The sequence below is a fragment of the Synchiropus splendidus genome, chromosome 13, assembly GCF_027744825.2.
Source record: "Synchiropus splendidus isolate RoL2022-P1 chromosome 13, RoL_Sspl_1.0, whole genome shotgun sequence".
NCBI lineage: Eukaryota > Metazoa > Chordata > Actinopteri > Syngnathiformes > Callionymidae > Synchiropus > Synchiropus splendidus.
In genome coordinates, this window is record NC_071346.1 from 1,452,212 (window position 1) to 1,474,809 (window position 22,598).

General features: G+C 45.9%; 1 protein-coding gene across 1 annotated transcript in view; it reads left to right on the plus strand.

Annotated features, from left to right (window-relative positions):
- b4galt2 (UDP-Gal:betaGlcNAc beta 1,4- galactosyltransferase, polypeptide 2) overlaps positions 1 to 22,598 on the plus strand; it is a 78,227-nt gene that overhangs the window by 9,073 nt on the left and 46,556 nt on the right. The window contains exon 2 of the mRNA XM_053884362.1: positions 3,636 to 4,406. Within this exon, the coding sequence (XP_053740337.1) occupies positions 4,058 to 4,406 (349 nt within the window). The 5' untranslated portion in view covers positions 3,636 to 4,057. The remainder of the gene's footprint in view (positions 1 to 3,635; positions 4,407 to 22,598) is intronic.

Genomic DNA, 22,598 nt, shown 5'->3' on the forward strand with positions numbered 1-22,598 from the left:
GTGTCCGACTCATCGTATTCTGCTGACATGGTCTGGATAAAGCCTAAATAAACACTGAGAGAGATTGTCCCGTCCTTTCTGTTTTCCTACATGTATTTTAGCTGTTGAACTAGGTGCCTTTTTGGTCATTTAAATATCATTCACTGCAATGAGTTCAGTTGGACAGTAGGTGGCAGTAGCATTAAGGAACCCACTCGCACGCCACAGTCGGCCCCAAGAAGAGGTCGGTTCTCCAGAGTGAGCAAACCTGTGACAGATCCGAGTGGATCACTGTTTGTGTGCCTGGAATTGCCGGCAGTCGCAGTTGTTGCGGCTACTTTGTACAGTTTCCCGGTCATTGCTTCCTGAAGGGGCTGCTCTGGTTTATATTCTATGAATTCAACACTAAATTAGCCCTGAGCTGTGCATTAGCCTCGGGGCCATGAATCTGATTTCCTCTGTTTTACTCCAGCGGCTGCTGCCCTGGTGCCAGGCAGGCGGAGAGCATCCCCCGACCCCTGCGTTATAACTCCTGTCGACACATGCCATGAAACATCAGTCTCAGTTGGAAATGGATTTCACTTGTGAGTGAGTCTGACTCATAGTTTCGCTGAATCAAACTCAACCTATTCAGTCACAGTCCCAAACATCTACGTCAGACTGTGACAACAGGTTTTCCAGGCCAGCTTCACTCACAAGGTTCGTCTTCCTGGGGACAGAAATGTTTCATGCTTTTCATTTGAAGTAATGACAACGTAAAACAATGTCAATGAAGTAGCTTTGCAGTGCCACTCACTGCACAAACAGAGCAAAGTTGAAAGGTCATCCCTACATCTCACTCAACCATCAAAGTCCTTGCTTCCTTGTAGTTTTTTTTACCTTTGTAATCACACATGGTTTGTAGTGGCTGTTATTAATGGCCTTCATAGCAGGCTTCTAAACTAAGTTATATCCCCAGTGGCAGTTTGGGAGAAGTCGATACATGTAAATCCTGAGTTTGCATCCTTCCCGACGGCCATAAAACCAACTGTAGCAAGAAGCCAAAATTAAAAAGAGCTTTTTTTCTATTTTACATTTCCTTTCACTCTTGTGGGTTCTGCAATCATAGTGCTTCTCCTCCCCTGAGACACAGCTCTGAACTCTCCAGCTGACACGTCATGCCGTCTGCGGCCTGCGGCACTGCCACATGGTGCCTTCCCATCCTGCTTCTCCTTCTGAGATAGCGGACTTGTTTATGACCCAGGACGGTGTCCCTGGTCCTGTACGGACTCGCTCCGCCACATTGTGCCCGTGGAGGTGCAGAGTGAACATCTCCTGCATGAGGCTTCTACTATGAGACTCAAAGCCTCATCTGTATGTTTGCATCATTCCTTCTGTGCTGAGTGGATGGTCATGTTTGGTACTGAGGTGTGTACATTTGGGATGGGCTCTTCTCTGAAACAAGCAGGCCAGAGGAACATTTAAGTGAGGATCAGCATCTCTAAAGACTTCCACTAAGATGATTTGGCTGTGGTTTAATAGCAAAGCTTCTCTTTTAAGCCTTCATATATCACCTGAAGTGCGTTCCCGACAGCTTTACTGAGGTCAGATATTGACAGAAAACTCTGTCTGGCAGCTTGAAAGTCGAGGCAGAAAATAGCACGACTGCCTGCTTGTGTAGAGAAACCCATCCTGTACTCATGTTGTATCAAGATGTCTCGAGCGGAGGCATCAGTCACGATCCAGAGTCCAATGATGGCCTGTCATGAGATAAGGCCGGCACAACTCTGAACGTTGCTCACCGCAGAGAAGGACCGAAGCATTTCAACTATAGTCAGGAGCTGCAGCCATCAGATCAGTTACTGGGACACAAGCTCATATTTGCTCGGTGTCTCTCCTCTGTTGCTGCTCGGATGATTTGTAGGATAGCTGCAGCTCACCTAAGTAAGGCTGCAGGATGTGGACTCTGCTGTCCAGTGTTCGCTGGCCTTGTTACTGGTTTCCAACTCCATTGATTGCATAAGTCATAAAGTTACAGTACGCCAGCGGGAGCGTTCTAAGTGGCTCTTCCCTCCCTTTGTCGTGCTGCGTATTCCCACCAGCACTTTGCCCCACAATAAAATGTTTTTTTAAAACCACTTGCCTGGAAAATTGTCTCGACGTGTCAATTCAAGTCTTGTTGTTTGTTTGTGTCTGTCCGTGTTCCTGTCGTGCGCTCTGTTCTTTTCTTCTCTTCAAGACTCACTCACTCAAACACCTCCAAGCAGATAAGTGCTCGGCTCACGCTGCGGATGCAGCAGATGTTTGTGAGAATTGTCATAAAAGAAGAGGATCATGTGGAAAACATAAAACCAGACAGAGGTTTGCAAACTACACAGGGCTTAAGTTAAAAGGTCTCAAACAACGAGATGTCTCTCTGAAGTCGTGCCTGGATTTGGGTGGTTATGGCACTCTGCTTTCATACAAGCTGTGAGAAATTTGCTGTGAGCCAACACAATTCTTAAATGTTGGAAATTGTTTTATTGATTTGATTGTATGTAGTCTTGTTATTTTGGCATCCTCTGCCTCAGTACTTTTCCAGGTGCTGCTGGCTCATCTGTAGCACTAGCTCAGTCTTCTCTCATGTAACTCAACAGGAATGATGAGATTCCTTTCATTCAATCTTTGTGATATAACTGGTACTGAAAAGCAAAACTAGAAACTGTGTGTCAGTGAAACTCCGTATCTGGTGTAAAGGTTACATTTACTACAATTAATTGGTTTCATATGTGACTGACGTTTCAATTTAGCTGTTGTCGAGTGGTTAAAGGGATTGTTGAAGTGATGTTGGATCATGGAGGGAAAACTTTGCCTTTGTTCTGGAGTTGGCCTGAGTGAGTGAGCACGTCAACCTGCTGAGAGAAATGTGATTTGAGAGTCATGACTTTACACATCTTGGATGCTGAAAGAAGTTCCTAAATCATGGTTTGTTTGTTTGTTAAAGCACGTTAGCTGATGGAAAAACAGGTTCAAATGTGATAAATGTGGAAGACTGAACCAGCCTAACTTAACATCTTGTCTGTCACATGAATAAGTCAGGGTTAGAAATGCTGGCTAGGAAAGGACGCTTCGTCACGTCTTCATTATACTTCAGTCTTTATATAGACCTCAGTAACAGTGGTGGCACCTCTTATGTCGGTGTGTAGCACAATCCACACCCAGTTGTTCATGTTTTGTCTTCTGCAACACACATTCAGGGAGATGCGACGTAAAGCCAGATGACCGTGACACTATTATCAGCCTTGTAGACTGCATTGTTATTACTGTATTTCCCTGAATGATCATCATTTGATGAATTGAGATCATGTGATCTCTTGGTCTTCCACGCGGCCATTTGTTGACTGAGCCGAGTATTTTTTGTCATTAGTTTCACAAGTGTAATGTAAGAAAATGAAAGCCTGAACATCGCTGTGCAAGAGCTCGTGTTGCCTCCAAAACTCCTCCTAAAGTATTAAATTGAACAGGACGTGTTCAGCACTTGATTCAGTCTCATGTTTATGCTGCGAGTACTTTGATCTAAGGGGAACGCTGTTCTCTGAAAGCGCCCTCAATAATCAATAAGTTGATGCATTACCACGATTTATGTTCATTTAATATTTATCTGACTTTACACTTACATTTTTCTCTCTTTCCTGCAGGTGCCTGAAACTAGTTTGGATCAAGATTCTGCAGGCGGCATGATGAGGTCTGGTAGCGCGCTGCTCTGAAGAATGGTTGCCATGATTACCTGGGACGTCGTGTGTGCTCAGCCCTGGACTACTTTCTAACACGTGGATGCGGCTCGTGCAACCGGCAGCATCTGACCAGGATGATTTGACCTTTGACATGTACATAGTCTCGGAAAGGGCCAGTAAGCAACTGGCAGCTCCAGCTCCGTCGGCTTCATACGTCTCCTCATCCACGTCTGTGTGATTCCTGCAGGAGTCCTCCACAGCCGTGAAGCACATGTTGATATCAGTAGATATTACTCTCAAGGGATCCGGGATGCGTGCATGCCTGTAGCCGTGCCGCGCCAGCTTTATCGTGGCTGGCCATCGCTGGCCGGTCATCATCTTCGGCCATGACCCGGCTGATGCTGGGCCGGACTCTGGAGCGTGTCTGTAAAGGCGTCCTGCTGCTCTGCTTGCTCCACTTCCTCATCATGATGATCCTGTACTTTGACGTCTACACGCAGCGCTTCGACCTTTTCAGCCGATTCAACAACGTACGGAATGGATCGAGGAATAATGTCAGCGGTGTGGCCGGAAGCGGACATCACTTGTACTACTACAACCTGTCCAGGCCGAATGCCACGTTATCCAGCTACCTGGCTGTGGGAGGGAAGCTGGTGCTGAGCGTGCAAACCGAGAGCAACCCCACGTCTTCGCCTAAACCGCTGCCACCCTGCCCTGAGATCCCGCCTGGTCTGGGTGAGTACGCCCTGATTCACCCCATGTTTGATGCGGCATGCTGCTTTAAATACTCTATACTTCCACCCATGACCCCCCTCATCACCTGATCCGTTAGCCGTATGTTGATCTACGAGAGTGCCATGGACTGAGTTAGCTGAAGTGCTTGATCTAAGCTACAGACTGGTTCTTATTTGGGCAACAAATTCCGCTCCAGTCTTGTTCTAATTACTGTGAGAGCGAGTATAGCATTATTTTTGCTTTTCCAGATCAGCCTACAACATAAAATAGATTTACTGTCTTGGATTTACTCTCTGATATTTTACCACAGCAGACCAGCAGTGGAGCTTTTAGCAGAGACTCAGACAGATCCCAAAAACATTCTGGATAATGAGGTTAATGTGACTTTTCTGCTCAGCTCTTAGTCGGAGGCTTTTCATGTCCAACGCTGCTCCTCAGTTGTAGGTTTCCTCTGAGCACTTTGGTTTCCTTTATAAACATCCAAGTTGCGTGAGATTGTTTGTGTCTGCAGCGACGATGGCATAGCTGAATGAATAATAAATTAAAACTATGGAGGACAGCTAAGAGTATGGCGTTACACAATACTGGCCACATTGGCTTTGTGAAATGTGAATGCTATCCACCTGTTTCCTTGACTGTTAACTGGACTCTGTCTGTCACATGTCTGCTGGTAGTAGTTTCCAAATTCAGGTGTTTTCCCCGACACAAGCGACGGCTGAGAAGCCTTGAGTCGGCAACGTTAAAGCCCTCTCTGCAAAGTTGCCTTGGTAAACAATGAAGGGAAACAGAGCTCCCTCAAGGTGCCGCGTCTTAAAAGCGGGCCGTACCCAGGACACCTGGGCACCCTTCTAGCTGAGAGACTTCCAGAATCGCTGCTGAACAAGCCATTAAAAAGTGACGAGATCCTCTGACGTCATCCTCGTTGCATAGCATATGCTGCTAGTGTTTTGGAAAGTGGGTGTAGCTATTGGGCATTACTGCCCCCCACAGTCACATATTTGTGTTAAAATAACTCACAATACGACAGCACTGAGCAACGCCATTTCATCTTGCGATATTGTTGAGCTCATGACGCCCTGTTTCTATCCAGCGATTGACCTTGTCAGGAATAAATCTCAGGGCAGTTGACAAACAGTGGAATTGAATGAAGTCCTGAGAGTTAAGTTTTATGTTAACTCAAACAATGAAAAACACTTATTTGAGATTTATAAAAAGTCTTGTGTCAAACTGAACTTGATATAAGATTGTTTTAAACCCAATTCCACTCCCCTTGACTGCAAATGACACACAATTACACAATGTCAACAGCGCTTTCTCTATTTCGCGGTTATTTCCATATGAATGTGTGGAGATGATGAGCTCCGTATGGCGTCTTGAAAGAGTGGCTTGCAGATAAAGCCGTCAGGTAGATTGGTCTGAAGCTGAGGCTCGCTGATTCCTTTATTTGGCCTGGAATTGGCTGTCACTGACTTTGGATTTGGCATTCATACCAGGCACAGGTGTACTCTTGTAGCTTATCACCCCCTCCTCTCCGTGATGGAGTGGCTGCCTGGGCCTCTAATGAGCAGGAAGGCAAAGAAAAAGTCAGCCAGTCTGCTTTTCAGTCACAGGTGCAGAGACACTGAGAATCTATATGATGGCTGCAATGAAGTGACTGACAGAGAGACGGGGAGCGCAGCAGGTGGAGAGGTGAAAGTGGGGCTGGGGGGTGAAAAGAGAGTGGGGCCTTTAATCGAGGATAAGGAGAGGCAAACAAACACTTTCTTGGCGGTCCGAGAACACCAGCTGACAGGTGCTGCCTGTGTGAGAGCAGCTAGCCTCCGCAATTTACATCCTGTCCACATGAGTCTGTGCGAGCCTGAGTATGCAAATGAGCTTTTCATCATAAACGCAGCCTCGACAAGCTCTGCGGGACGAAATTAACGACTGCTTCCTTAAAGTGAAATGAATTCAGTTGAAGCTGTGGTGGAAGAATCTTTCCCCAAGTTAGTTCACGGCGTTTTGGCGTGCCTGAGCATTTAGCTTTCATTTCTGTCGGGTAAAGATCATGTGCTGTGGGTGACTGCTTGTTCCCCACGTCTCATGAACAGCGTTTTATTTCCATATTGCAGTGTCTGTTAGAAGCAGCGGGACCACCTGGGAGTGTGTTCGCCATCTTCTCGTGTGCATCATTATGGTCTCTCTTAAGAGACACTTTGGAATTCCTACTACATTTTACCAACACCATCCAAACACTGCTGTAAAATCTCTTGAAATGACTCGAAGTCACGGAGCAGTTTGTTTGCCTTAATTGTGCAACACATTGTGAGAGTCGTCACTTTCCTTGGCCGGCAACATTCTGCCAGCCAGCTCTCTGACACAGGCATGTGACTAGCACGACAACAAGCATGTTGTTTCTCCTCTGATATGTAACTGTTGGCTACCTTTGTGCTGTTATTTAAATACATTCACTTTTCACACAACATCAACAATGATTTCCATCTGTATTTTTCTCTGTCTAATGGGCTCTTATGATTGAAGTTCCTTCTAAAACCAGCGACTTACGTAAGCGCTAGCATGCAGCGCCAGTGTGCCCTGAGTGATTACCTTACTGATTATCTAAGGAAGTAACTTATCAAGGAAAAACAGTCTATTATCCTCCGTCCTTTCAATCAAGCCAATAAACAAGGTTGTTCAGGATCACATTGGTATGCACTCCGGCGCCACCGGAATGCTGACGCCGCCACATCGGGCTATGCAAAGGGCTCTTGACAATATAATAGCGGCCATAACTTTATTAAAATGCCCTGCTTTCCTTCCTCGCCAGCGTTCGCGCCCTGAATGATCTTCTACTGCACGTCTTAATTCCACATGGAGCTGATTTAATTTGATCATTCTTTTCAAGGCAACAGGCTTGGATGGTGTTTCTGTCCCTCCCTGTAGCCACAGCAGCACAGTGAAATATGAACTTATCTCCCAAAGGTGAACCAAAATGTTCTGGCTCCCCCTCCCCCCGGTGTCGCTGCACGAATGCTGTCGCATCATCCCTCATCATGTCTTTGACAGAGAGCAAAATTAGACCGCCACGAGCAAACTGTCGTAATCTGAGAAGGTTCGGACTCAACCGGAGGGAGCAGACAAGGACACGGAGGGACGACTGAGAGGTCACGCGTTCAGCTCTTTCTATCCACAGTAAACCAGAGCGCAGAGTAAAAACTGGCTCGCTTATATTGGAGTAACAAAACGCACAGCAGTTTTACAGAGTCCTGAAACACGCAGTTGGGGCGTTCAGGCCTTATTAACATTTCATAGAAGGAGAGTTTTATGTGGTCATTTTCAACAGCACTGTTTATGTTTCAGAGCTTATTGTCCTGCTGTAAAATCAAATGTGAACTCACCATCACATCTGCCTGTAAAGTGGTCTGTGAAGCAATTCATGAATTCTGGGAGAACGTTCAGGGAGTGGGAATATGGGGTGTCTGTGGTTTCAAAAATGGGAGGGGCCTAATTCCCCTGGCGTGCCGTCTTGATTCTTTTCTACCTTTACTGGGTAACCGTCCCCCTAGTTACTTCTTTCCTCTTCATCTCCTCGTCGGTCAGCTGCCTGTTCTTTATCCCTCTCAAACCATCTATCCTCCTTTTGTCTCCACATCCCTCTCAGTCACTCCCCATCTCTTACTCTTCGGTCTCCTGAGTCTCTAAACATATGTCATGGCAGTGACTCCACTGTCCTGCAAAGCTTCTCTTTCACTCTTGCTTCTGGTCTGAGGTCACGGTCTTCTCCACCCTCCATGCATTCTCCTCTTCACCTGCCTTCAGCTGTGTCCGTCACTCTGGAAGCCTGATCGTGAATCTGCTCCCTTCCTCTCGTTGACTCACACGTGTATACTGTCTCACTGAGACTGGCCTTCATTCCTCCTCTCTCCAGAGAAAGCAGTCGTTAGCAGAGCTAGTATTGGACATATTTTTCGTTGTAATTTTTGCTGCTTTCAGCCTTAGCTATGATTGAGTTTGAGCCCTTTCTTTATGGAGTTCCCTGGACACTCTCTCACTTTCCTCCCACTGTCCAAAACATGCAGGAGTGAACTGAGTGGAAATTGTCTCTAAGTGTGAGTGTGTGTCCGGTGATGGACTGGCAACGTTTCCCTGAGTGTCTGGGGTAGGATCCCACCCCTTTGACCTTGTGAAGGGAGAGAAGCTGCGGCCAAATATGAATGTATGTGGTTCAGTTCTTCCTATTACAGTGTGGCTGGCCTTAAGTGCTGGTGATGGGCAACATTCTTGACAGCGTAATTGTGTGTCCCTGTGTGTTTGACTGTCATCTCAACACAGTAATAAGATGCTTCCCCTCATCTCGGGTTTAGTGTGACTATTAGGGTGCTTGCGCTCTAACAAGCCGGCTCCCCACATGATAAATGACAAAACACGCAGTCGTCGGCCGCTGAGCCGTCTCTGCCTTTGATCTCATTGTTTTTCACTCTCGCTTGAGTGGATAAAGAAAACGCTGTGATGAGATGCAGAAGCGATTTAGACAGAAATCAGAGATGGAGCTGAAAAAGGTGAACGGCGTTTCCATGATGAATACCTGGCTCAGCTTTGACGTGTGCACAGCGGTGGAGCGGCTTCAGTCCTGGGGATCTGCCAGGCTTGTGATGTTCTTCAGCAGTCACTCACTGCTCATGTCTGAGGCCGGTCTAGACCCACAAATTGCATGAGTTTGGGTCCTGGGTCTGATATCCATCTGACCTGCAGCAGATAATGCGAGTGGTCAGAGTGAGTTCATGAAGTTTTGTAGATGCCTGAGCAGATTACTGATCAGCCAGGAGCATCCTGTCGCCTAAGAAGAAGTGAGTTTCAATAGAAAGGAATCTTATTAAGATAATCTTATTAAAAGTTCATTCTTATACCACCGCATTAGAGATAAGACGCCAACACGGTAAGTATAATTTGGTTAAAAGTCATCCTCAAAGGAAGCAGAATGGGGATTGAAATGCTTGTGTTGGGTTTTATTTGGGGTTGCTGTTAGCATTCGGCTCGTGGAGTGAATGTCTGTTTCAATTTCCTCCACGTAATTGTACACCTGAAGGCAAGAATTTAACAAAAACAAACTGCTTTGGCTCATTTGGCTCACTGTCTTCCTCCTGGAAACGAGAGATAATGTTGTTTGGGAAGACTTGTCTTTCTGGCAGCTTTGTGTGGAAGGTAACAGGGCGTCTTTTTCTGGTCGTGACCGAGAGGATTCTGTAAATATTAATACTGTAGCGAGGAACAAGCGATTGACACTTTCTGAACTTACATGAACACTTTACTTCTACTCAAATATTAAGATAAAAGCCGTGCACTTTTATTGCGGTGAGATACCACATGGACTTCAAACAGAATCTGTGGCGAATACGAGCTCAAGAAGTGGAGTCTGCTCAGGAGAAACAAGAGCAAGCTGAGGGGAAATGGTGCTCGCTAAATGCTGCTTATATTCCTTTATATGATCCTGCATAGTCATCAGATTCTGCCCAAACCACAGCACTAATGTTCCCTTGTAGCAGCCATCTTCTTTATGGACGTGGTTGGACATGGACCCGACCGTCACCTTGATGGTAATATCATTAACTCTGATGGTCGGATGTGCGGCGTGTAAATGGTGACTGAATGAACATGGAACTGGATTTGCTCATCCAGAAAATCTCTCCCGGTGGAGCCGAGGCTGACTCTGCGTCACTGAGCTCACGAAGAGGAAACATCGATATCCTCGATGCAGGTTGTTTACGTAACCATGGGAGCAAAGACACAGCTGACCGGGAGAGGAATGAGTTCAGAAAGGCAGACGTTATGTTCCAGTGTTCAAAGGTGCTGTGGAGTCAAGATCTTCTTGTGTTTCACGACATGAAACTGGATTTACTGACAGCGTGAATAGAAACTGTGAGGAAGCACCGGGCCAGGCCCAAGACTTGGCGATTGTCATGTCTTTCAGTTCACCCATGATTGTTTCCTGGGATAGCTGGAGGAACTTGCAGAAGTAAGAATGGATGAAAAAAATATACCAAAAAATGTAGACACCATAATTTCTAGACTACAAACCAGCGACACAGTTGGTTTGTACACCACGAATGCTCTGAAATATGATTGTAAAATCCAGTTCTTTTAAATATCTTTGTTCCCCTGATTCTGTTTTGTTGTAGCTCAGTCTACTACACAGAAAAGCGTCCTCATCCCAGGTCATTTGGGAACAAGATGAGGCAGGCTGTGATGTGCTATAGCCAACAACTGGTGCAAAATCTTACAAAGAAATTTGTTTCCCTTTGTCCTTATGTAACTCAAACTTGTAATGTTTCTGTGAGAAACTGTCAAACGGTTTATATTCCTGGTTCAAGTCTGATTTCGCTGTCTGCTCCATGATGATACAAGCTAGCAAGCAGACGTATCGTGTGTTAATTAGTCTTTACTGTGAGGTTCAAGCGCTTTCTGCTGCTGTTGACTTCATTTTTCATTAATTAGGATGGAAATATAATTAGGACTTATTCCTGTGAACGCGTGGGAAGGAAAAAAGCCTGCGTCTATCGAACGTCGGGCTTTAATGACGCTAGTTTGTCCACAACAAGCTCATACATAAGCTCCTTGTCAAAGATTCTCTTTAATCTCTTGAGCTCTCTGGACTGATAAACCGCATTCTTCCAAAATATCACTTCCCTTCTTTTGGTGATTTAATGTGGATGGAGGAGAGACTTGAAAGACTGTGGGGAAGAAGAAGTTTGTCAAAGAGAATTGTAAAGTTCTCTGTTGGATGAAGAAGTTTGAGATGCTTCTGTGACACATGAGGAGAGAAACAGATGGGATCAGTGAAAAGAAAAACAAACAAATGCTGAGGTGTCATTGTTTGATAGAAGAAGAAAAGATCATTTCTCCACTCTGGCTTGAGAATGTTCTTTCATTCAATCAATTCACTGTGAAAATGTTCTCCTATGTGTGTGAATGAAAGGGAGCCAAGTGGACAGGTGAACAGTACATTGCATTGGTAGGAAGATGTTGAGGTTGGAACTGTCAGGCAGAAGGTGGAGAGGAAGGCCAAAGAGGAGATGGATGGAGGTGGTGAAGGAGGACATGAGGTTTGAGAGGAGAGGAAGCAGAGGACAGGGTGAGATGGAGGAAGATGATCTGCTGTGGCCATCCCTGAAGGGAGAAGCCCAAAGAGAACGAAAAGATGTACGAGTTCATGCTTGTTAAGGCGCACTGACTGAAGGGTGATATTTTTAGCCAGAGGATCGTTTTCCCAACATCACGGCGGCAGGCTCTGATCTCCGAGATCCCCATCATAAATACCCACACAACCCTTTATTCACGGCGCACTGTTGCACCGTAACTAGTAATAATCCCTTTAACTAATCCACATCAAATCTCTGACAATGATAATCCATTCGGTACGATGGTCGACGCCAGCTATTCTTCCGTACACACCGCTAACGGCTGTGGCTTTTGTGATTAAATTGTGACGGTGTTTTGTGGGTCTCCCTGACAGATTAACCATTCACATGTTAATGGTCGTCCCTCGTACACAATGTGCTCATGTCCACATGATGTGGTGTTATTAATGGGAGGTGGGAGGGCTGAAACACGCTACACTAGTTAGCTTGAAGAACCTCTCACCCAAAATTCGGTTAATAGCGGAAAAAGTGTTTGGGTCCGTAGTAAGAATCTAACACCAAAGCAGATTGCTGAAATGCTGGTTAGTTGCTGTGTTCTGGACTTTTGACGCTTTAGATTTGCTCTTCCCGCTTTAAACGCAGCCTGTCAGCATGAAAGAGAGGAAGGAATGAGGGCGAAGGAGAAGGTGTGAGGAAGGAGGAGAGATGTGTGATCAGCCCTGGTGAGGATTCAGGTGAATTGAGTGAATATAAAGAAACTCTCTTTATCAATTAAAACAAGTGACCCCTCAGCTTATTCCTGTGCCGGATCTTTTAAAAGGATCTTTTCATTCCAAAGAGGATGTAGGTTCTTCACAGGCACCCTGCTGCATTGCCTCTGGCATATTAAACTCTTCCTCAATCATCCCTCCCCTCCTCTTTCTTCCTCTTCACACGATGCTTGGCCCGTTAAATCACCCCCCTCCTCATTTTCCTCCAGACCACTGCTATTTCTCAGCACCACCTCTTTTATATTTAATCTGTTCATCATCATCTGTGCAGTGGTTTGACACCAATCTTTGTTTCACTGCTCGATTTTGGGCTGTGTTTTTCATTCGTCCTGTCGCTGCCTCTGCCGCCACTGAGCCATGTCTCAGGGACGGGTTTTCAGAGAGATGATAATTACACACACAACTCTTACATGCCGTCAAGAAATGCTTCCGTTTTTCAAATTTTGGATTATTCTACTTTCGTTTATTTTGTTTGCCAATTGAAGCGTTTCAACAGAGACTTTCGAGTTTCCTCTTCTTGGCAACGATAGCCTCTTCCGAGACTCCTCCTCACACATTCCTTGATGAAGCTTGGCCCAGTGAAATCCTCCAACCGTCTTCAGACTCAGCTCTTTGTTCTTGGTGTATTAATGAACGTCAGTCTTGCATTTTGTCACCCAAACTGTATTGTGACAGATGCTGGACAGTGACTCAGACAGTGAGAGACCATCAATACAGAAATGTGATTTGATCTGTTGCGAGTGAAGGACTATGTCGTCCAAACCAAAATACAAACGCCGCTTCCTTGACCTTGAAAACCAGGAAGTCCTCCTCATCAAAGACCAGTCTTCACCGCGAACGAGGCTGCCAGACTTACGACATTTTTGAAGTGAACCTCAAAAACCTTTTATCTCTGCACTGAAAGTCTTGGATACCTGAAGCTGGCTGTGTTATATGAAATAATAATTTCAATGTACCAAGTAGGAAGTCGATGCAGAAGCCTTCCGCCCAAAACAATTAGAATTTTGGCAGCTGAGGAGCCATTTCCTGCCCTGATAATAAACGATTATGTGCTGATGATAAAAGTGACAAATGGTAAGATGCCTGCAGTTAATGACACGTTTTAATTCCTCATTTAAATTGATGTGGCGCCGTAAAAAGTAGTTGCTGTATGTTACCATCCGCTGTACTTGTACAGACTTTTGTTTCGCTTTATTCTGGGCCTGCCAAACATATCTAGATAGATTGTCAGTGTCAGTTGTACCTGGACTTATTTGTCAGTTTTAGTGTTGAGCTCCTCCACGTTTGATTACCATGGTGATGAATTAGATGATGAGCTCACAAAAGTGACAGTGATTCATCAAAGCTGCTTTTTTTCACGACGCTCACCTGCAGAAAACCATCTGGGACTCATAGTATCGCTCTCTTTCTGCAGCATGGTACAGCAGTGTTTGGCACTGCAGCCTTGCAGCAAGACAGATGTAGTTTTTCTACCTTCTTCTGGGCACTCTGGTTTCCTCCCATTGTCCCAAAACATACTGGGGTGAATTGATGACTTTGTCAGTCATGTGTCCAGCTGAAGACGTAGTGTTGGCACCTGAATTGCCACACAAAACTTTTTCATGAACTATTAACAGCTTTATAAAAACAGTCCCCTGTTATTCATCCTGACCATGTGGCACCGATTATCTGTTTAAATAATCTCCCCGCATTTGCATTTACATTAGATACCGCTCCTATAAGACGGCGGAGAAATGACTGGAGCTAATTAATACAGGGCGGTGCGCACTGATCCCCCACATCCCATCACATCTAATCTCCCGCTGGAGGAAATGAAAACTGCCAGACGATCCTTTACGACACGCAAATCTTGCCATCATGACATAATGTGGTTAACGCTCATTCCTCCTACACGCCACTGATACCAGTGAGTTTCGCGTTCCTGATTGGAGAACGTAGCACTGGCTTGTGTCTCCTCACAGGTTTGTTGCGGACGTGTTCGCTGCATGTTTGAGGAGCAGCTTTTGGTTTTTTGATTCTTCGTTTTGTTGCTCTTCCCAACGAAATCCCTGGTTATGTTTCCAGAGGTGCGTTCAGAGCTGCTTTCGTCTGCCCCCGTCACATCTCAGGATCATTTGGAATGTGATGACTGGGTTTTCTGGGCCTGCACAAAGGGGAGGAGACTCTTGGGAAGGCCCACGACTCATTGGGGAGAGCTCTCTGCTTGGTTGGCCTGAGTCTGCAGCCTGACCCCCTGGAGAGCTGAAGTGAGATGAGAAGAAAGAATATTTGGCCCATTTTCTTGGATTGCTGTCGACTTCTGAGAGGAGAAAGCTGATGGATGGATCAGTTTGATTCCAGTTTGGAAAGAATCTAGAAAAGATGTCCTGACTTGCTCCAACAGAGCATGACACATGTTTTGTCTGCAGTATAATGAGGGATAGGTGTGACTAGAGACTGGATGATAAGGTGGATTCAGGTGGAGGACTTGCTCCAGAAACTCCTGACGGGAAGGGCCCCAAGAAGAAGATGCAGTGTAGCATATCCTTTAAAGAAATATGATTTTTCTGAGTCAAGAACAGCTGACTAAGTGTTAATTAACTTCCCATGAGACAGCGATACGCACTCAGGAACGTCTTATGCTGCAGATCTTCAATGCCAAAGGTTAGCGTTTGCCCTTTCAAGTTGCTATGTCTTGTGGCTGTGTCACCAGCTTTCACGTCAGCTGTCAGAGGGGAAAAACACCACCCCGACTGTCTGCTAAACCTCTTAGGCCTTCTGTCCCCCTGCTGGCAAAACTCATTTTCCCTCCTGCTGCGCCTCATGTCTTGTTTTTGTTAAGTCTTCATATTCCCCACGGACCATCGTGTGTGACGAGCGCCGACATTGTTTAATCTGAAATTAGCTGCTAACGTGCTTGACAGCTGGAGGTGAATGTTGTCATTTTCAATGTTCAGCAGCAGGAGCTGGTGAGTGACGGGGGGTGGGGCGATGAGAGGTGATGAAGCCTAAAGTTCTGTGTTGAAAATAGCTTCCCTCAGCCTCGGATGGCCGAGGAAAGATGATTTGATTTGAGCTGACCCTCCAGACCTCGAGTAGATGCTGGAAGTGTTTTCACTCCCGGCATATTTCCTGTGGGCTAAATGCCAAATATCTATTGGCTTGTCCAGACGCCGTACAGTAGCCTGTACACTAACAAAACTTGTTTAAAGTACCGTCGTGAAACGACGTCAGGCAGAAGAGCACAGGTTAAAAGGTTTTCTGATTACGTTTGGGTTGGAAATGTCGTGATTCTACCATAATCAACTGGGTGATGCATCTTCATGTGTCTAAAAACATTTCGAGTCAGATCCGTTTTTGTTGGTGGTGTGTCACTCCCGAACCATCCCTGGACAGTTGAGCCTCAGTACTTCAAATCCCCAACCTTCTTTATCTCTACATCCTGTAACTTCACCTGTCCACTTGGCTCCCTCTCATTCACACACATGGATTCCATCTTATCTGCTGGATTCACAACACATTTTTTTTGGATGTGTCCAATGCTGAAGGGGGTGACGGACGATAATCAATATTGACCGGAGATTTTCCACAATAATTATTCGCCCTAGTACAGATATACTGTAAATGTGCCTAGCTGTTTGGAGTTTGTTGGGGACAGAATCCTGGTGGTGTTGAGCACCAGACTTGCTCTAAGCTGCTGATCCTCTGAGTTACTACAGCCTCTATAGATGTTTACCATCCTGGCTTGGCAACATTCGCTGGAATGGTCTTCACCTCCATCGAGGTCTCTCTCTCAGCCCGCAGTCATGGGCGGATGTTGTTCAGCTTGTGCCTGAGGTGAAGCAGCTCTCGTCGTGATTACATGTTGTATAAATGGATGCACTCTGTGTCAGTTAAAGTGAAAATACTTGTAAGGGATCTGTCAGCAGCTTCCAGGCTCGCCTCGAGCGGGATCACAAGCTGATTCTTTGAAACTCCTTCGACTTGTGGGTGAGTACGAGTTCGTAGGTCAAAGGTACAAGGGTCAGTGTGAATACACTTAATAATCTGGACGCCGCAGTGCTAGCACAGCAGCAGCGTCCGATCGTGGAAACCTAGACGTTCTGCTCCAAAAAGCAAACGTGGATGCTAGCTAAGTGACAGAAGACAGCGAGTGAATGAATTATTAAAATAGAGGAAGCTGTCAAAGTCAGACTCTTTTGTTTTTCTTTCCCTACTTTTAAGTTTGTTTTCCTGTAACATGCAGCAGAAATAAAGCCCCACAAGGGCTTGTGAATGTTTGCACTTTCATTTCTGTGGCAAACACTGTGAAACAATATTTTGGGTAAACATCGTTCCTCACCGTTATTTTCAACCGAATCCAAAGTGTGGAAGACACGAGTGGAGCTGCTGTGCTGAGCCTCTCAGCGGGGTTTTGTCAGACGCAGTTAATCTCATCTTCACTTCACCAGTCATGGGGATATTGCACCTAAAGGCTTCTACCAATCTGATGTTTATGTTTATCCTGAGTTTACCTTCAGCCTGGGCTGCTGAAGCTGCTTCAGTGTGAGGGGAATTGAGTCAGACGTTTCACACCGAGACAGGTTTTTGGCTTTAGATTCCTGTGATATTTACATTCTGAGCTCTGTATTTCTTGACAGCGTCTGAACAGATGGCCAGATCGCCAAGTATATACAGTATCCCTGAAATGTAATATGAAAATTTGCAAACCGTTTCAATACTAATTCTCTGCACTTCCGGTGACTAAGGGCTCCAGTCCAATCCCGGCTTTATGGAAACTGGTCAGTGGGCCGGTCCATATTGTGGCTAATGCTGATAAACAGCCATGAACTCAGAGAGAACGCTGCTTCCAACAACCCGGGGTGAAGCAGCAAACGTCCTGGTGAAAGTGATGAAAGTTTCCTCCAGCTGGACGGAGGTCTGTTTGCTGAGCTCGCGACTGTGCTAGCAAGCTGTTTTGGACCAACACAGCTGTCCAGATTGTGCTCTTGGGTCTGTCGTGATCCATGCTAACCTGGTGTGGGCTAGTGAGAGTGGAACAATGACACGTCCAGTCAAGCTCCTGGACTCAGAGGTCGGCGATGCACACCTCACCAGAGCCATGGATGAATTGAGCGAGAGGAAGGTGATGCCAGGTGCGAGGCTGGAGGATGAAGGAGGGTCATCCAGGAACGCGCTGGACCGACGGAAGACACTTTGGCTTTGGCATCATCTGCAGCGGGGAGGAGTGTGGAGGCCCAGCATCAGTCGCTGCAGATCAACCCTGGAGTTGTCTCAGGGATTTTATTCATTTACATATCTGATCGTTGTCAAGCAAGTTGATCTTGAGCGGAGGCTGTCTCACAAAAAGACCTTTTCCAAAGTGAATTGCTCTATGTTTCAACTCATTTTATGACTCAGTTTACTTTCACCATGGATGCGTGCTTTAGATAACGCTGTGTAGCATATGAACAATAAAATAGACCTTCAGTATCAAAAACAGTCGCCGAGGCATCTCCCACACTGAAAGGTTGAGCTTGTGTGGACGAGGCTGAAGTAATGATGCATCAGCCCACTGCGGCCCCGCAGAACACCCAGACTGCCAATAAAATATTCATAGCTTGACTCTCTGTCTCCTCAATAAGCAGTCTGTCACTTTCAAGTGTGATGTTTGTTGATCCATAACATTTCAGCTGTGCTTCTTGGCTTGCATGTAAAAAACTGTGCTGTGGAAAAGTTTGTTTTCGGGCAGCAAGCAACCCAAACGTTGCTCTGTGATTTAACACCCTGGAATGAGGGGCAATCATAAATTGAACTGGAGGAAAGACAAAGAACGTTGGTGAAGTTTACGGTTTATGAGCTGCATTGGTGAAGGCGGCCATATTTTCTTGACGCCGTTCATTGTTTTTACGGGCAGGTCTGCTTTGTTCCCAGTGTGGGCAGGAAGCAGAAGCTTAAGTGGTGATTTGTCACCTCGTCCTACGTCGTCCTGCTGCTCTATATCTCTGGTGCCGTTTTGGCAGATTTAGTTTCTCACATTGTTCCATCACCATCGCTGGCGCGCGGTCAGCTGCAGTGCTTCATTTTATTTCTTTTCGCATCCAGAGATTTTGAAAATCGGAGCCCCAACCAGGGCTGGGAGAGCTTTTTCATGTTCTTTGCCAAAGAAAGAAGAGCCAATCCAATTTTTGTGCCTGGACTCGAGCAGCCACCGGCTTTATTGATGTCACTTCTTGATCTATGATATGTTCAAGAGGGCAGTGTAAATCCATTTGTAGTTGTAGCTGTCGATTAAAGTGACCAGAAACCCATTGGTTTTATTCTTTTCATTTTTGTCATGGAGGCAGCGGCCTGGGTAAAGAGGTGCAGACTGGCCACTGCTACCTCCCACTCCTATTGGAATAACAAGTGAGATGTCTCCTGGGTCTGCCCCAGGGCCTCCTCTCATGGCGTGGACATCTCACTCAGAAGGTGTTTTTTGAAGGGACCACTCTTGACAGAGAACTCCTTCCTTGTACATGTGATGTTCCCTTGGGAACATTATATCTGTATCTGATGCACCGATAATGTCAGGCTCCACAAGCCTCCGCCTGTGGAAGGACCTCAACTCTAACCTCAGGATCTACAGGAGCTGATCCTCGTCCTAGCCTTCACATCACCTCTGAACCTTCATTTGAGAACAAGGTTGCGTCATGCAGCAACGATAGCATAGGTCACTGAACCGATGACCCTCTTCACCATTGCTGTACAGAAAGGTTACGAACACCAACAACTGTTAACGTCGAAACACAACTCCAGTCATTTCACGTTAGACATGACGTCAGCAGTTTGTGTTGTTGGCTTCCTTCCAGTTACAAAATGACAACACTTCTATTCACTGCGTCGTCATGTTTCTCCTGTATGTGAGGGGAGGAGGCGGAATTCAAAGACACCTTACAGAATCATAAGTGAAGGGCTGAAGAACGCTGCTTTTCAAATCCATCATAACTGAATTGCCTGCTATCAAATTTGGTTTTGTGAAACGCTACTTTCCATGCTGATGAAATAAGATGCAGTATATTATCATGGCACCTGAATTTAGGTCAGGGCTTTGAACTGGAGATATCTTTCCCTCCCACTGTCTTTCTCTCACACTCTCTTTTATATTCACACAAACCTGCATAAGCTTTCACATGTATCGGGTCCAAGTCACGGGGGATTCGACTCCCCCGACTCTTGGCTGAACCGCTGCCAGTGGAATCTTGAGCTAGCGTTGATCCACAGTCAGAATTAAACGCTTTCTTTCTTTTGAATACTTGCCTCGACCTCATTCATGTTGCATAAGTCACGTACATATTTCATGCCTGCGGGGGAGCGGTGGGGAAGTTTCATATTCCAGCTCTCCTGGTGTGAGAAGGCGTCTGGACATGCGAGCAGTTTTGTGCTTAACAAGCTGTTTTGGTCTTCGTTAGACAGGCACGGTGGCATGGGGAGATTTTGTGATGTTGCTGTGGTATTTATTTATATTTATATTTATTCTCCACCAATCCAGAGCCAAAATGTGCTGGCATCACTGTCTTTGCTGTCACTTTTGACAGCTGCTGCGCGAGTCAGCTGGCTGTTGAACCCGGTCACAGAGGCCTCCCAGGGACGAGGCATTCATAATGTGGACACCCTGGCTTCTAAAGGGAGTTGAGACTCAGTCTTCTAAAGCTTGCAGGTGTGACTGGTCAAACACAGGTCGGGTTATCTTTGCACCTTTATTCTGAGCAACCGTTCTGATTGGCGGTTTGGTCTCCGATGACATTGCTAGTTACAGCAAAAGTGCTGACTCATTCCAGTGGTCATAGTGTCCACCATACGGCAGTTATCGTCCAGTTCATGGCCGTTTTCTGGGTTTTAAGGAGCCTCTGATGCTCTGCTTTTGACTCTCTACACTGGGATTTCCACTCGGGGTGCACCGGCTGATTTTTTTGGCGATACCTATTGCCGTCCCAAATGGCAGATACTGATTTTAGCTGATTTTTTTATTATCCTCAACTATGCCACACACAAAAGACACTTTTTTCCGATTACTTACTAATTAACAATTAACAATAATAATACTGAACACTGCACAGAAAACGTTGCAACTTTTAAAGCAAACAATAAAAGTGCTTAATATAAAAGTTGTTGTTCCCTTTTCAATGAACAATGAACAGACCAAACCCACCAATGTGAACTTCTCTTGTCACATTATTGCCTGATAACCTGACAGACCTCTCCTCTTGTCATCCACTACATGTCCAGGGAATGAGTACCGACCTGATAGTGCTCCTCCGGTCTTCAACAACAGAACCCGGCTGCTTGTCCAAAGCCATCAACTCCATTAGCATTGGTTTTGCCTGTGCTTAGCTCCGGTTAGCATTCATCCGTTTGCCCTATGGCATATGCAAACACAGAATCATGACTGTTTTCTTCTCTCTTTTCCCGCATGGGTCCTGACAGCCATTACCCTGTCAGGCCAGTGTTGGGGGTCGGGGTCAATCCTCCGTCATGGACTGATCTGTATCAGGTGTAACATCTCCACCTGTGGCTGACGAGAGTGACAGGTGACTTGGAAAGTTCCCCAGTTCATCACAGAACACCTTTAGGCCGATGAGCTTGTCATTGTAGCAGACGGCCTCTTTGTTGGGATTTTCTCCTCTGTTTTTCGACACCCCCACCTCTACACTGCACAAGAATCCTGGGGTGAACCCAGATTATGTTTAAGCGCTGCAGTTTCAGCAGAGAAGAACGTGGTTAAAGTTCTCTTTTGGGCGTAAGGCTGCTTAAATAGGAAGGTTTGCGTGTGCACGACTCGTGTGTTTGGTAAGTGGCTCATAAATGCATGTAATTGGAAGACCTTTGATAATTACTCAGTTGTTGATGGAGTACGGTTGTTTATCTGGTCCACGACGGCTTCAAAAAAACACCAATTGTTCCAATTAAGGTCTAATTTGAACAGTGAATTGTGCTGTGTCCCATTTCTGACAGTAATCGCTGAGAGAAACAGATGCTGCTGGAAGCTGCGTCTCCCCGCAGTGCCTTATTCCGGCGGAACAAACTTCCCAATTGTTCCCAGAAATGCAGTGTTCTGCAGAACAAAGCTGGAGCACTTAGAAGATAAACTTTAACCATAGCGCCGCTCGCTCTGTTTTGGTTTTTTTGCATTGCATACGTGGAAACAAATGTGCTGGAATCTGAGCCGGTTTAGTTCGGGCTCTATTGTCAGCCGCCATCCGAGGTGCGTTCCATTCCATTGTGAGAAACAATGGTTTGCTCTCATTACATTTGCCGCCTGTGTAGTGACGCTAAAACGTTGTTGAGCTCAGAACTTGTGACACGCCATCTGTGTGGCGGTCGACCCGTCTCTCCCAAGTGAGGCGGATCCCGGATCAGCCTTGGAGCGCTTGGATTGGGTCAGAGCCATCTGTGTTCCTCAGTCAGACGCTGAACATGGTGTGGTGCTGACGGTCAGCATCACCCAGCATTCATGGTTTCATTTGATCCGAGCTGTGCGTCTGTCAGACTGGTTGTTTGGCTTCCGCTCGCTAGAACCAACATAATGGCTGCTGCAGCCACAGAGAGAACACGGAGGCGTTGTTGCTCCATTTTAAAAAGTTAAGTGACAATAACGTGTTTTCACATGTAAATAGATGCATCAAACTGCAGTTTTTAAAATAGATTTTTGGATAATAAATGGCTGTTGTGACTGTCTTCTCTACTCTACTCCTCTTTTGTGATTCCCACATCTGTCCTCATGACGGTCCAGACCCTGGTGTGGACGGGGCTCTCTCAGTTGTGTTTGGATCGCAGCTGACTACACCTGCAGGATGTTTTGACGAGTGGTGTGAACAAGTTTGGTCGCAGGTCTTCCTGGAAACTGTCTCATGGCTGGGTGATTGAAGCCTCCATCCGTGGAGACGCCGCTCTTTATGCCGCCTCTTCACTTTCTCCAGCATCATCGTTCGAAATGTCATCCTCCAACCCTCGAGCTGACTTTCCTTTTATTCTTCATTCAGTCGATAGAAGTGAATGTGGTGGGAAGTTCCGTCGTGCCAGTCAGAGAGCAAAGTCATGCTGAGCAGCACTGGGTGTGAGGAGGGAGTGGAGAGCACAGAACAGGCTCGCTCCAAAATAAGAGGTGATGTCACTCACCGATACACATGCCATACCTTTTCTACTTCTAAATCACCTCCGTCAAACACAAGGTCCGGGGGCCAAATCTGGCCCTCTAGTTGCAATGTAAAGTACAATAACTTCCCACTCAGTCATCTCTTCTGCAGGCAGAACAAATGTAATTCATAACACAAACACAAAATTGAAACATAAAGGAAACAGAAATATAA